Below are 14,853 nucleotides of genomic sequence, written 5' to 3' on the forward strand. Positions count from 1 at the left end.
ACATACTTCTTTCCTCTATATATCATACCGAATATTAAAAAATATTTGTGCAGGTATGATAATAAAACATCTTATATTATCTGTGTTGCGCATCAATCAGTAATGTCCAAGAAGCCACGGCCGTAAAAATGCTTAATTAAAAAAATGTAATGTCAAATTGACATATGCGGCAACTTCCACTTCCAGGTCTTCCAGTCTTCCATCAATTTCCATATTTTCCATTCCATGTTTATGTGGATTCTGTAGTGGTGTTACGGAAACGTAATAAATTTATTAAATTTTATTTTGAAACGTAACTTTTACAATACAATATGAATGCGCCTCCAACATTCGAATCATTTCTCTTGTACGATGGAGAAAAGAAGTAAGTTATTTGTAAGAAATATGGGTTATTTGTAAAAAGATCCATCCTCTTACTTCCAAGTAAAAAGTTTACATATTATAGTTTATAAAATGATTCTTGCAGGGTTCAGAAAGAAGATGATACGAAAGTAACAAACGCTGCTATATTTACTGTGAATAGAGAAGATCATACTTTAGGCAACATGATTAGACAGTAAGTTGTTATTTATTAATGAGTAACAAACAGTAACTGCACCCTCGATATAACAAACTGAAATGAGTTAGAACAAATTCTTTATATACCGAGTAATTTGTTATAAAGATGTGTGTTATATAGAGGTTAAATTGGTCAACCATTCATTTTCTCAAGTTATGCAGTAATTGACAAAATTTGTTAAGTAGGGGTATACTTTATATAGTGGCTTGTTACACTAAGCTTAGACCTTATTAATGTGCATGGGATAGATTTCATAATAACTAAACTAGTTGCAAATTTTGCAAGCATCTGTAATTTTTACCACGCTTTTATTAGCTTTACCTGTTTGTATGGAATCATTGAACTCAATGTTTATCCACTTTGATATTCCGATTAGTTTAAAATTTTTAACAATTATATAGAACCAATGACATTACACGATTTAAATAATTTTGATCCTATTCACCGCATCATCATCGCACGGCACCAGATCGTCAGGAATCAGGATTAAAGATTTTCCTTGTGCTATTTTAATGTGGTTTTTAGTTTTTAAACTATAATAACTATTAAGTACATATCATTAATTGTTGTAGCAGTAAACTTTATTTTTGCAAGTTATTTAATTTGCTTCCTTACAGTCAGCTTTTGAAGGACCCCAAAGTATTGTTTGCTGGATACAAGTTGCCGCACCCTCTGGAACACAAGTTTGTGTTACGTATCCAGACCACATCTGACTACACACCTCAGGAAGCGTTTATGAATGCTATCACTGACCTTGCATCTGAGTTGTCACTTTTTGAGGAGAGATTCAAGGTATTATATGTTTATTAATTATTGATTGATTTGTTGCATTGACGGACTATGGGGGCCGTAGCAGGGGCCTCTGGTCGTGGGGTGCCTTCAAGTTCCTTTGTAGATACTTGTAAAAGCTTGTAAATTAGATCAACTACTCAGACTGGGGACCTCACTCAACTTTCCACTCTGGGCCTCCGATGAACTTAGACCGCATGTTTTTTTGGTTTAAAGAACACAATTAAAATGTAACTGGTACAGTTAGTACATTTTCTACAAATTTTGTTCAAATTTAATTATGGTCTGCTTGTAAGATCAATACTATTTATTTGTTTGTTGTTTCAGGAAGCAATAAAGGAGAAGAAAGATGGCTTAGATTAAGTTTAAGTGTCTTACAGTAATTTTAGTAAGTAATTTTAAGTGAAAACAATACTGATAGTTAGGAGAAAGATAACACTTCATTCCTCACATCTACATCAATTCCAGATTGTCCTGTATCATTGATCATCATTAAAATATCATTCAAATAAAATTCGGAAACATAAATTAAAACCAAATTTATAAGAAAATAAGTAAACCATTAATTTTATACCTGTGTTTAAGAATTTAATATAAAATTATGACCTAAAATTATGATGTTGTTTTTATTATTATATATGATGCAAATCAAGTAAAATTTCAGTACCATAATTTATAAGTCCTACTGATGGGATTAATTATTCTTTAATATTATTTTTGCAGTTGTGATTGTTGCACTTTAAACCTACCTGCAATAATTACACTACACTAATCCATTAGATATTTTTGTAGCAATATGTAATTTCTCTGTGATTTTGTGTAATGATGACTTATGAGACCTAAATGTCTTTAAACTTTGAGTGCATTTATTTTGACATAGAAAACACTTGGGGAGGGGTGAGAAAGAAGACAAACATTGTTTTTCAATTAATTTAATTGCTTTTAAAAAATTCTAATGATTTGGTGTAAGATTCCACTATATAAATATTAGTTATCGATTAGGCAATATCTTTAAAATATGATTGTGATGGAAATGTATGAAATTCTGTGCCACCAATATTTTCTCAATATACATTATATCCAGACAATGCATAAGAGAAACATACCCGTACCCGATAGATTTAAAATGTGACATGCTATAATCAGTACTTACATAAATAGGTAGATACTTATTTACAAACATTTTCTAATTAAATATCATTTAACTACCAAACAAGAATATACCACTTTTGTGGTAAACAATAATAAATAATACCCCATTGAAACAAGTAACAACAACAATGGTAACATTAAAACTAAACTTCAATAAATAGGTATTAAAACGTTTCCTCTTCATCACAGTTCTCAGTTGCGTGGCCAAACACTGTAACAAGATAAAATTAAATTAGTATTATTGGAAATTATATGAAACAATGTTAAAAAGTGTATTTTTTTATTTTTAACAAAAGAAACTAGTGACCATGTTGTGCACTAAAGTTACCACTGCTATGAAAGAGCGCAATGCTGTCCACCATCTGCCGCCCATAGACATCTGTAATCAACTCCAGATAAGTTTTCTATGGCCACAGTAGGGCCATAGAAACCTAATCTTATCTGGAGATCGTCGAGTATTGTTGCAGGAGTAATCCCCAGACCCCGAAATGTCTCGGAAAAGTATGTCTCTCTTACTACACCCCTCAAACCAGAACACAGCAGCGCTTAACATTGCTGTCATTGGGCAGAAATAGGAGGCGCGGAGGTGTCACCGGAGTCGAATTACAGAGGGTTCGATCAGTTTGCAGTCAATGCCTTCTTATTCTTATTGTTCTTTAATGGACAAGGGGGGTTGACATAGGCATTTGCGGACATAGTCCGCGTAAAACTACTAGTCCGTTCTGAATATAGAAATAAATTGCGTCGCCACAACGACTTCCGAGCGGTCTAGAAGTTTGGCGCGGTCCGTACCTTCGCAGATATCGCAGTAGGGTCTGGGCGGCGGCGGCGCGCGGCGCGGCGGCTGCGCGGGCGCGTCGGGCGCGGCGGCGGCGGCCTGGCGCGGGCAGTCCTCCGTGTCGTGCGCGTCGAACACGTCGCAGATGTCGCAGAACCGACGCGGCGCCACCGCGCGCGCCTTGCGACCGTTGCTGCACAACAAACATTGACATTCAATTAAGAAATATATCGCATTTGTAGAGGTGTATTATATGCAATATAGTTTGCCTACTTTTGACTATTTACCAGGAAGCCCCGACTACTAGTTTATAGGATTTTTCTTAATTTATTAGTTTGGCTGCTCAGAGAATGCATTCCTGGGGCTATCAGAGAGTGTCATTTGGACACAAGTACAGATGGGTAGAATAATAATATAATATTTTTTAATTATAAAAGGAACTGATAATCTGTTTTAATCTAAAATAGATTACCTTTCAATAGAAGCTACATTAAAATACGTTCATCCGTCTTGTAGCTACTGTGCTATAGACCGACACACAGCTATGAGTAGAAGTTAAATTAAGTAAAAGAAGAAAGTAAAGAAAAAAACCCCTCTTTTTGGGTTGATTGTTAAAAATCTTTTAAATCTAGGAATAAATAATTTTTTTAGCCTTCCTCAAAATACAAATTCATAAACATGTGTTCATCTAAAACCTGTAATGGTTGATTTTCAGCAATAGGAGAAAATTCCCAAACCAAAAATTCTAGATTCACCACAAAATAATGTCTCGTATTTTAACTTACAAAAGAGGTGGTTCAGTAACGGAGCCGCTCTCGAGCGCCTGCACGCGCGCCAGCAGCTGCTCGTTCTTGCGCTGCATGTCCACTATCACGGAGTTCAGGAAGCTCACCTGCCCCTCGATCACTTCTTGCTCTTCTTGTGCTCTGATGTACATAACAACTTTTTAAAATTATCAATCCACAGGCATTGCCACGCCAACAGCAGTTTTAAACGTTATTGTGTTACGATTGTAAGCGTATGATAAGGGTGATTTACACGAGGTATTCTTATTTACGCATCATATGACGCATGTACCTATTTTTGCCTACTAAGATGAAAACTAGAAATTCTGATGTAGTAGGCAAGAATTGCCAATTACCAATCTTTGGTAGAATCAATGGATAGATATTGTCTAATTCCTACCTTTGATAGACAAGGCCTCAGGGATAGCAACGTACCGTGGCCAATCTCGGTAGGACTGTAAATCCTATCTGGTGTTGATTACAGATATCCAAGGATGGCAGCGGTCATTACCATTCATCAATCAAACTGCATACTTCTATCTCGCTATTAAAAAAACTATTAACTGTTGTAAATTGTTAATGACTTCGGCCTAATCAAAACTCCATCATAATTATATTTCTCAGAAAAATTGCGTTAATCATAAATGAGATTTTGTAACATTACTTGTTACTTAGGACAGATAAACGATGCGGTTAGGAAGGTCCTTGAATGGACACCATGTCTCGACAAAAGGACGGCGGTAATCGCTGGATTTAGACGGCTCAAGACCGGTCCGAGTGGCCACAGTATAAGGATTTATAATAATATACTTATACTGTGGAGTGGCGTAGATTAGGGGAGGCCTATGTCCAGCTGTGGACTTTTAAAGGCTGATGGTTGGATGGACTTGTATTACGTACTTTAGTGTAGCGGTGTCGCCTTGTCCCAGCACCCCGATAGCGGTGTTGTCGTTCTTGTCTCGTATATCTTGACTATTGTTTGCAATCTTCTTTTGCAACATCGCTTTTTCACGTTCAGCTATTTCTGTTTTCGTTTGGTAATTCTGAAATCAATAAAATGTTATTATTTTACAATTTGTTACTATTATTTCAAATCACAATTTGATTGAGTTCTTTAGTCACAATAATGAATATTATTTCAGTAAATACAGACCTTCAGGTCGTCTTGTAATTTTCTTATGTATTCGTCTTTTGCTCTTAAATCTTTCATTTTGTGTTCAACGTCTGTTCTCAGCGCATTTATAATTTTTTCACTGTTGGCCAACGCTCCAACATTTGCTTGTCTCGTGGCCTGTAGTTCTAATGTCAACTTTTCTAACTTCTCATCTTTAGTTACATTAGTAGTTTGTTGCACAGTCGCTAACTCTAACTTTTGCGATAATTCTAATATACTCTTTTCAGCTGCCACAAGTTTCTCTTGTAGTTGACTTTGTTTGTTACTTTCAGTCTTAATGTTTTCCCTAGAATCATGCAGTTCTCTTTCGTATTCTTTTACTTTGTTTTTAAGTTCATGCCGAATACTCTTACTTTCCTTCTTGTATTCGTCGAACTGCGTTTGTAGCTGCTTGTTGAGGTCTTCGTAATTCAACTTCTGCCCGTCGTTTATGTTTGTTAGTTGTTTAATGTCACTTTCCGATTTGGCAAGCAATTGTTGTAATTCAGTTACTTTTTCTTTGGCATTCTCGAGCTCTTTGATTTGTTTTTCTTGTTCCGCTACACGACTTTGTAGTGATTTGGTTGTGGTTGTTAAGGATTCCACTTCTTTATTATATTTCTCCTTTATCTCAGCATTTTCATTTTCAAGCGATTTCACAAGTTGTTGTATTTGATTATATTCAGCACTCAATGCATCATTTGCAACTGCTATTGAATGTTCTCTTTCAGTTGTTTCTTTGTTTTTGTTTTCGATATCTTGTTTAAGCTGGTTTAATTCGTTTTCTATAAGTTTTGATTTGGCAACATCGGCTTGATTTTTGTTATTTTGAGTTTTAATTTCGTTTTCCTTCTCCTCTAAAAGTTTCTTTAAATTATTATTGGAAGTAATATTATCATTAAGATTTTTAACAGTTTCTTCATATTCATTCTTTAATTTGTTTAGTTCGTTCGTTGTTCCATTAAACTGAGTTTCTAACTGTGACTTTTCGTTTACTAGTGCAGCCATTTCTATCCTCAATGTTTCCAAGTGACTAAGATGTTCTTTCAGTAATGATTCTTCTGACGACGAATTACTCAAAAGTGTTTCATACTTTTGTTTAAGTGCGGATGTCTCCATGTGAATGTTATTCAGTTGTTCCTCAAGTTTATTTTTGCTTTCAATCGTTTTATTTAATTCTTCATTTATGTGCATTACTTGTCGATCTTTTTCTTTAACCATTTCTTCATGTGACTTCACGTCTACTTCCAACATTTCAAGTTTTAATGAAAGTTCTTTAACATTATTTTGTTTTTCTTCTAATAATGCCTTTAATCGATTCTCTTCAGTTTTACTTAAGCTTACTTCATTAGTTATAGCCGATAATTGTGCTTGATATTGCGTGATTTCTTTTTCATGCTGAATTTTCTGGTTACTTAACTGAGCATTCATGTCATCCAATATTTTTTGTAACGAGTCTTCATGCTTTCTCGCTTCTTCTAGTTTATTGTTCAAGTCATTTTGAGCTTCAGTTAATTGATCTACTTTTTCCATTAACTTTACTTCTGATGTTGCGCCCTCGGCTTTTAATAATGATATTTCCTCTTTGTACCTGTCTATATCAACTTCAAGCTTCTTACGTATTCCTTCAAATTCACTATTCGTTTCTTGCTCTTTTATCTTCAGACATTCAATTTCTTTTTTCAGTATCGAATTTTCATCCAACAGTTTATCGTTTTGTGTCTCTATTTCCTTAATTCGGTTAATAGTATCAGTGGTTCGTGCCTCTAGCTCCTTGATTTTATTTTCTGCAGCTTGTTGTTTTTCGATATTATCATTTACTGATCTAACTAACTGACCACGCTCAGCCGCAAAATCTTCTTCTAATTTAAAAAGCTTTTGTTTTAATTCTTGCTCTATTCTTCCATGGTTATTAGACGCTTCTCTGCATTTGTCTCTCAGATCTTGTAATTCTTTTTCAGTTTCTTTCAAATGTTGTGACAATTTATTGAATTGTTCATTGGAGTCCGTCGCTTGCCCGGTCAAATTCATATACTCCGATTCAATTTTTTCTTTGGATTTTTGTAGTTCACCACATTTCTCGATTGTACTTTCAAGCTGTCGTTTAAGTTCACCAACATTAAGTTCCATAGCTGAGATCTTTTCTTTGAGGTCATTATTAATTTGAGTCAATTCGGCAACCGATTTTTTAAGATTTTCATTTTCTTGTTTTAATGAATTTAATTCGTCTACATTTATTGTGAACTGATTGGTAAGGGAGTCGAGTTCAAATTTGCTTTGATCCAGATTTTGCTTGTGAGTCTCAATTTCTTTCATTAATTGTTCAATTTTAGTGTTACGATCTTCAATCTCTTTCTTGTGTTCCTCTGCGATTTTGCTGTGCTTAATGTTGAAGTTGGCTGTTGCTTGTTCGAAGTCATCCTTTAACTTGATTATTTCCTTGTCTCTTTCATGAATGGTTTGCTTATATTCATTCACAATTTTCTCATTGGAGTTAGTTGAAGAGCTAGATTCGTTAAGTAACCGTTCGTAGTCTTTCGTCTTTGCATTAAGGGCCTGCTCTAGTTTTAATATTTCGGACTTGTTTTTCTCATCTTGTTGCGACGCCTCGTTTAAAAAGCTCTCATATTCATTAACTTTATTAGTCAGTTCATCCTTGACGCGATTAACTTCTTCTTGTAAAAGTTTGCAAGCTGCTTCGTGTTTCCTTTTGGAATCATCTAGTTGTTCATTGTCTAAAACTTTGGCACTTAATTCCATCTTAAGTTTTGTTATTTCTTTGTTTAGATTCACTTCATGTTCTTTGCTGCCGCCCAAAACTGAAAAATAAAAACGTTGCAAAATTATAAACAAGGTTTTACATTATTTTATGAATTACAAGATGCATTATCTAATGATTTATTATTTTTATCATCATTAGTTTATGTTTTTAGGGTAAAATAAAACTTACCTTTGTTCAGTTCAAGAGATTTATCATCAAGAGCCGCTTGAAGCTGAGTTACTTTGCTGTTGAGATCAATTATAATTTGGCTGTTTTCTTTATTCAGTCTTTCCACGCTCTGTTTTTCAGTATCGAGTTTCGATTCGGCGAGTTGCAGTTTGGCTGTTAGAACGGACATTTGAGTTTCGAATTCGGTTTGGGCTATCGCTAATTTCGTTCTAGCTTCAGTTAGTGCTTTTTCTGATTCGATTTTCACTCTCGACAATTCGTCTGACATACTTTTGCCCAATGAATCCTTTTCATTTTCCTTCTCTTTTAGTAGAGCATATGCCTCGTCTAATAACTTCTGGAGTTCTGATGACAATGCTAGAAACAGAGAAATTGATCAATTTTTACTACGCTTTTATTAAACGATGCTTTTAATTTTAACAATGTCTATAAATTCTATAGTAAGAAACAGATTTTGTTTTAATTTGGTAAGTGCTATTTTAGCGAGTTTCCTGAAGTAGTCTGACAATTGAATTTTTAAAGTGTGCATAACACATTAAAATTAGTATAAATAAACTTTAGAACTTTAGTAATAATATGCACAACTTTTGGCGACTATTGGCTCCCCCCCACCCCCTTCTTAGGAATCGACTTAAGACACGACTCCTCTCTCACTCTCAAAAGGCTCCGAGTAACTAATGAAAGCCCTCTTATGTGAGTCAGCTATAGTATATTGCTTTTATATTTTGAGACGCTTTTAGACGTAAGCCAATTTAGGTAATTTTTGGATTTTCTCAAACCTCTCCTTCGTGAAATTCAGCACGGTTCTCACTAAACACCTTTTATAGTTAATTGACGCCATTTTCCGTATATCAGCCCTATGTTTGTGTGTAATAAAGTGGTCTATACTAACTCTGCGCCGCGTTAAGTTCCTCCCGGTGTTGGTCAGCGAGCGCGGCGACGTCTGCGTCCCGCTGCTGCGCGAGCGCCCGCAGCGCGGCGGCGGCGCTGTCCGCGCGGGCCGCTTGCAGCGCCGCCTCCGCCTCTAGCGTCCGCACTTGCTGCTCGCGGGCTGATAGCTCCTTCTGTGTTGGCATACTTGCGTGTTAGCTTGTATGTATTATGTCGTGAATTTTGTTTAGCTTGTACTCGACTATGAGCGAAATGAGCCGATAACTCCTAAGATATTTTTTAAGGCATTTCAGTTTGTCCTTAGAAGAAGCGACACCTCTATGGGTGACCTCAATGAGGAATCTAGTCTTATTTGGCGTTGATTACAGATGTCCATTAGCGACAGTACCAATTACCTTCAAGTAAACAAAATTCCTATGCTACTTCTGAAACTGGTACGCCTCGGATAAAACTACGTCTCCCTTCAAATCTGAATACTGTAGTGCAGAACACTTGTAATTAAACAAAAAAAGGTGTAGCGGTGGTGCCGCCGGATTTAAAACATTATATTTACTTTAAAACTTTTTTTACTAATTTAATTAAACGATAAACCCTAGATATGATTTGATAGTTTTTGAAAATTGTGATCATAACATACATATATAACACAAAGTTTTATCAAAGCTTCCGTTTGCAGGATCTTATAATTGATTTTAAACGTCAACAAATCACAGAAGAGATTGTCTAATAAATTATTTATATTTACATAATGTAACGAACTTACCAGCATAGCTTCCTTATATTTCTGAAATGAAAATTAATTCATGAGTATCTTAAGTTAGTATTTAAATCATAATGTGTTTTTATGAATATTAAAAAAAATCAAACGCTTTCTACACTAATAATCTCACACAAGTATTTAGATAATACACATATATTATATAAAAAGGTAATAGTTACACATATGGGTACACAAACAACCAGAGCCAGACAGTATGTCGTCAACTTGCAATGAAATCAAAAACTCTAATATGTCTAAATTCGTAAAAGAGTACTCACGTTATAGTCTTCTTTATTGATGTTCTCCTCCTCGTTCCTGAACATGAGGTCCTCGACCTTCTGCCGCTCGTCCTCCAGCATCTTGCTGAGCTTGTCCAGCTCCGCCTTGAGCTTCGCATTCTCGCTGTTCGCCTGGAATATAAATGTAAATAATGTTACATATTAAACTTTTACAATATCGTGACGGCACATATTTATGGATATGTATATAAAAATACATTTATTATGATCTTACAACCGAAATTAAGGTGGTTGGGTTATATGAATAGGAATATTTTTCATGGTCATTCCTTTTTTAACTCAAGAAACGTAAATTTTTTTCACGTAAAAGTCGAAACGAAGCTAAAATAATTTGGTTCACCAAATTACAATTTAAAAAATAACCAGATTCTTATTTTAATCAAAAAGTATATAAGAACATGGATAGACAATTTAATTTTACATAACAGACCTACGGCTTCGTACCTGGGTTGCTTCTTTTTTAATCTGCGAGAGGGCGCTCTCAGCGCGTTCGGCTTGCAAGGAAACCTTAGCCACTTCAGCTCGCTCCAACTCCCGCTCTCTCATCAGCCGCTCCAGGTGAAGCTGCTTCTCCCTCAATAGTTCCTGTACACCATCAGAACATACCCTCACAATGTTACCTTCCTGAAGGCGTGTTGCAGTCTAATTATAGAATCAGGCATACGTGATATGTCTAGGCTTATTTCTTCGGTTACCATGATTACTTAACAATAGATTAACTATAACCAAATATTTATGTAATTTTCGGTTGTATCGATCAGCGTGTCTGAAAGTTCTTCCTGCTACAAGGACCCGCCAATCTAATGACATGCTGAATTTTTTCTCTTTTTTTAGTGTCACAAATGAAGAACAATTTGTAAGTCTGTAATCAACGTCTTTTGATCAACATGTCTCGGTGTAAAATTCGCCTTTCACAAAACATAAGGTATGCCCGATTTCACAATTTGACGACAACACTACATAATCTCGAAGCGATAATGTGACTTTGTATTGCAACATTTTTCTGATAATTATGTCATACTGCATGAGTAACACCGCTTATTATGTCATTAATCATGTTCCAGTACATCTTAATTGTTTCTAAATGAAGACTCGGATCTACGTATCAGAATAAGCCATAACAATGGACAAGTGTTAAGGAGAATACTCACAATTATCTTGAATCCATTATTCTACCTAGCGTCGTAGATAGGACCTAGCTTAATTGACGGCTGCCTTCAAGAGGCGAATTTCGCTGACCCATATAAAAAATTATGATAATATTACAATGAGTCGGCAAAACAGGCGACGTATACAACGAAAAGACAGTGTAAGTATTAATTAATCTTGGATATAGGTCGCCGAAATAGAGAAAAATCTCGAGGGAAGCGTACTTCAATCTTGCCAAGAAGCCAATGACCCTAGCTACGACGCTGACTCTGCCTGTATCCACATATCCTCTTTAAATGTGTTTGGTATTCAATCGATACCTGAGTCTGATAGGTACCTACTTATATTAAATTCACACTTTTAAGAAGAATTATTTCTCAAGTTATTTGTTTTTGCGACATATTGGCTTCGAGTATATAACATGGCTAACAGTAATTTATGTAGGTATTACATAAAATTTCAGAAACATGCATTATTTAAATAACGACACACAAATGAATGTTGAAAGTGTCCAAACTTTTAAATAACAAAATAAACTCACACGTAACACAATAAACATATGTAAAACATAACAAAATTATGTTTATAAATAATTAATTACATAGAATTGATTATAAGGAGATCTTGATCATCCAAACGAGAGCGACGTATAAACTTGATTATTCCTCGATTTTCTTACTTGTAGAATCTTCTGTTCTTCGCTTGAGTTCGGAATATTTCTTCTTCTTCCATACAGTGCAGTAGCAGTAGAAACTTAGCTCTTTACTTATAGTCCGTATTATTCAGTACATCACATAAATTTTATTAGTACTTTGGTATTCGAGTACCGCATCTGATTACAGTCTTGATGCGATTAGTATTCCACTCTGTCGTATTTTAACATAACGAGACTTCGAAATTCACTAATATCGTTACTTATTTTAATTTGATGCGCGGTCGTTAAGAGCTAAATTTTGCTTTGTCAAGTAAACGTATGGCTTCCCAGGGCTGGATTTGGGAAAGGGCAGCTAGGGCTACTCTTTCGGAGCCTCCACAAGAGACGGGCCCACATACTAGAAAAAACAGCCTTTATTCGCATTTAATAGATATTTAATAGATAATACTTTGTTGAATATTTGTTCATAAATTTTTGAAAGACTTGATAAATAATAAATACGGACCTCCCTTCATTGCCCCAGGGCGGACCTACCAATTTGTGAAAACATAAGAGGAAACTTGCAAAGGACTTGCTCCAAGGCATAAACCCAGTCCTGATCCTGTAGTATCTTATGTATTATATCCCTATTTATTTCAAAGGTAAAACCCAGTCCTGATCCTGTAGTATCTTATGTATTATATCCCTATTTATTTCAAAGGTAGCATTACAAGCGCCGGTCGACGTATGATAAATCACTTTCGATGATTACATGCTTAGCCGACACCCACACCAGACTCCTTAGTGGAATTAAGTTGTTAAGCTTAGATATTACTCATCATTTATTTATATGTCATTCTGTATTAAACCAGTCTTGTGTACCAAGTAGTTACACATACAGAGTAACTGTATAAATAAATAAAAGCGTCTTTAGGTATCTGTCTGTTTGTCTACATTATTTGGATGCTGGAATGTCTTGGAAATAAATAGAATTTCAAGTACAGGAAAGGATAAAGATTTTACAAGGACTGAGACACTTTATATAAAATTATAGAGTAACTTCTAGATACCTACCTACCCGAGAGCCGTGCACGGGTCTTCCTTGGTACCTATCGTTTAAAATTGTGCTTAATATAGGTATTTTAGTAAGTGAAATAGCTAGCAGGTAAAAATTTAGAATAGGTAGAATTAATTATGTAGGTACAAGTACATATTCAATCTTAGAATATCATTTGGCATTTAATTTAAGACTCAGCTAAAAATAACCTTTGTCGCTTGGAAAGTCCAAACCAACAGATCGTCAATTGAGATAATAAGAAGGAAATTAAGAAAAGCTGTATAGACGGCAATCTACACTGCAATCATAGATTAGTAAAGATACTTCGCCGCCTTGAAATTGAATGAAGCCACAAATGGCTTCTTATAGTAAGTTCTTTTTTTGAATTCTTGACAAATAAAAACATTTTTAGAGAAAATTTACGAATAAATAACTAATACTGCGTAATTTACATAATAAATAAATAATTATGTCTTTTATAAAAGTTGCGCAAAACTTTTTTACGCAACTATTTCAATTCTCAAAACTGGGTACATTTTCTTGTTAGGAGTGAGTAATCTTTACTAATCTATGACTGCAATAAAAAATTGTTTACTACTCCGTATTTAAATAATGATACTTAATCTCGAAAAAATACTCTTTAAGGTTAGTTGGGATAAGATCAGATTAAGCCGTACGATTAAAATTGTAGATTAAGTAAATTAGTCATTTTTTATTGAGAACGTTATGTATTGTATAAAGTCCTGAAATTAATATTGCCTATTTTAAGAAAATGGCCAAATTAGCCAAAAATTTCGACCGTAGAGTTATTCTTTGATATTACACCAAATAATTATATCATCATGTACCTATTTGACCTTAGTCCATGCAAATTGTCCCACCTTATAGTTGTAGGTACCCATAACTCAGCAGCTTGTTTGGCATTTACATTAATAGAATGTATTCGTTGATACAATGTATTTTATATATTAACAATACAGCTAAAACATGAAACATGCATTAGCACAAATACTGCGGATATACAACTACGGCCTTGATACCATTCAAAAGCATATAGTCGATAGAGATGTAGATTTTAATATTGAAATGCAGATATCTATAGGGTAAAAAAGTACACTACATCTGATTTGAAATATTTTTTGTGAAGTGGCACGCGAGCCTACGGTTGAACTGCAGTATGTGCTACGGTATAGAACGCGTAAAACTGCTAGTCCGCTCTTGAAAATAGAAATTAATTGAATCGCCATAGCAAATTCTATGACTATACCTGCTCGCAACTACTTCAGAGCGGACTATACTGATTGAAGTGCTAAATAAGTGCAAGCATGCATTTAGAACGCAGTAGGTGGTACGGTAAGAAGTCACGACTGGATGTCTTACCAATGGACTTCTGTGATCTATTAAGATTGAAAGAATTAAGATTGAAGTCCTACCCGAGATCGATAGCGGAAATAGGATTACAAGATTTTGATAGCTTAGCTTAGCTCTAGTAGCTAAGTTATGTCTTTTTATATGCATGGCATATAAAATATGATATAGCATTTTCATACCGTAGCTACCTCACACATCGAGAGGCACCCAAATACCATATGCCATATAAATTCTATAATATGATACTTGCAACCGGACATGCCGCATGACGGCATATTCCACCGTCTCTTCAGTGAGGATTATTAAATACAGGTTTGTGGCCAACGACTTGAAACCGCTCTATCTAAATTGAATCTTTGACTTCTTATTTAGATATATAAAATTCATTTGCATAACATAAACATTCTAATGGTAGAAATAATGTTATATGAAAAAGTTTAATTATAATACTAAACGATTTTCTTTTTTTACGTCAAAGTTACAAACTAGTTGTAAGTAAAAATAAATTAACAGTCACGCTACGTCA

The 14,853-nt window shown here is 34.8% G+C and overlaps 2 protein-coding genes across 14 annotated transcripts in view; one reads left to right on the forward strand and one right to left on the reverse strand.

Moving 5' to 3' along the window:
* Positions 1-205: 205 nt before the first annotated feature.
* On the forward strand, positions 206-3,319 carry Rpb11 (DNA-directed RNA polymerase II subunit RPB11). 2 transcript variants are annotated; one of them, XM_073088251.1, is made up of 5 exons: positions 206-364; positions 467-556; positions 1,177-1,351; positions 1,676-1,727; positions 3,301-3,319. In XM_073088251.1, the coding sequence occupies exons 1-4, from the start codon at positions 312-314 to the stop codon at positions 1,709-1,711; spliced, it is 354 nt and encodes a 117-aa protein (XP_072944352.1). In that variant the 5' UTR covers positions 206-311; the 3' UTR covers positions 1,712-1,727; positions 3,301-3,319. The 2 variants fall into 2 exon arrangements, with proteins under 2 accessions (XP_072944352.1, XP_072944351.1); XM_073088250.1 differs by lacking the exon at positions 3,301-3,319 and having other exon boundaries at positions 1,676-1,964.
* CLIP-190 (Cytoplasmic linker protein 190) overlaps positions 2,265-14,853 on the reverse strand; it is a 71,661-nt gene continuing 59,072 nt past the window's right edge. For 11 of the 12 annotated variants that reach the window (XM_073088233.1, XM_073088238.1, XM_073088235.1 and 8 more), the window contains 10 exons: positions 10,561-10,701; positions 10,096-10,227; positions 9,821-9,841; positions 9,059-9,230; positions 8,167-8,523; positions 5,217-8,035; positions 4,964-5,106; positions 4,064-4,204; positions 3,293-3,471; positions 2,265-2,711 (listed from right to left, as the gene is read on the reverse strand). In XM_073088233.1, coding sequence (XP_072944334.1) covers positions 2,665-2,711; positions 3,293-3,471; positions 4,064-4,204; positions 4,964-5,106; positions 5,217-8,035; positions 8,167-8,523; positions 9,059-9,230; positions 9,821-9,841; positions 10,096-10,227; positions 10,561-10,701 — 4,152 coding nt within the window. In that variant the 3' untranslated portion in view covers positions 2,265-2,664. The remainder of the gene's footprint in view (positions 2,712-3,292; positions 3,472-4,063; positions 4,205-4,963; positions 5,107-5,216; positions 8,036-8,166; positions 8,524-9,058; positions 9,231-9,820; positions 9,842-10,095; positions 10,228-10,560; positions 10,702-14,853) is intronic. The other variant, XM_073088234.1, reaches the window with a different exon arrangement.

This window comes from Epargyreus clarus, unplaced genomic scaffold (assembly GCF_041222505.1).
Source record: "Epargyreus clarus isolate Ecla_fem2 unplaced genomic scaffold, WU_Ecla_fem_2.2 ptg000026l, whole genome shotgun sequence".
In the NCBI taxonomy this organism is placed as follows: Eukaryota; Metazoa; Arthropoda; class Insecta; order Lepidoptera; family Hesperiidae; genus Epargyreus; species Epargyreus clarus.

Bases quoted from the DNA above. Each gene is read 5' to 3' on its own strand.
- Rpb11 (XM_073088251.1), top strand. From the start codon at position 312: ATGAATGCGCCTCCAACATTCGAATCATTTCTCTTGTACGATGGAGAA. The intron at 365-466 runs GTAAGTTATTTG...TGATTCTTGCAG, and splicing joins TTGTACGATGGAGAAAAGAA to GGTTCAGAAAGAAGATGATA. The intron at 1,352-1,675 runs GTATTATATGTT...TTGTTGTTTCAG, and splicing joins TTTTTGAGGAGAGATTCAAG to GAAGCAATAAAGGAGAAGAA.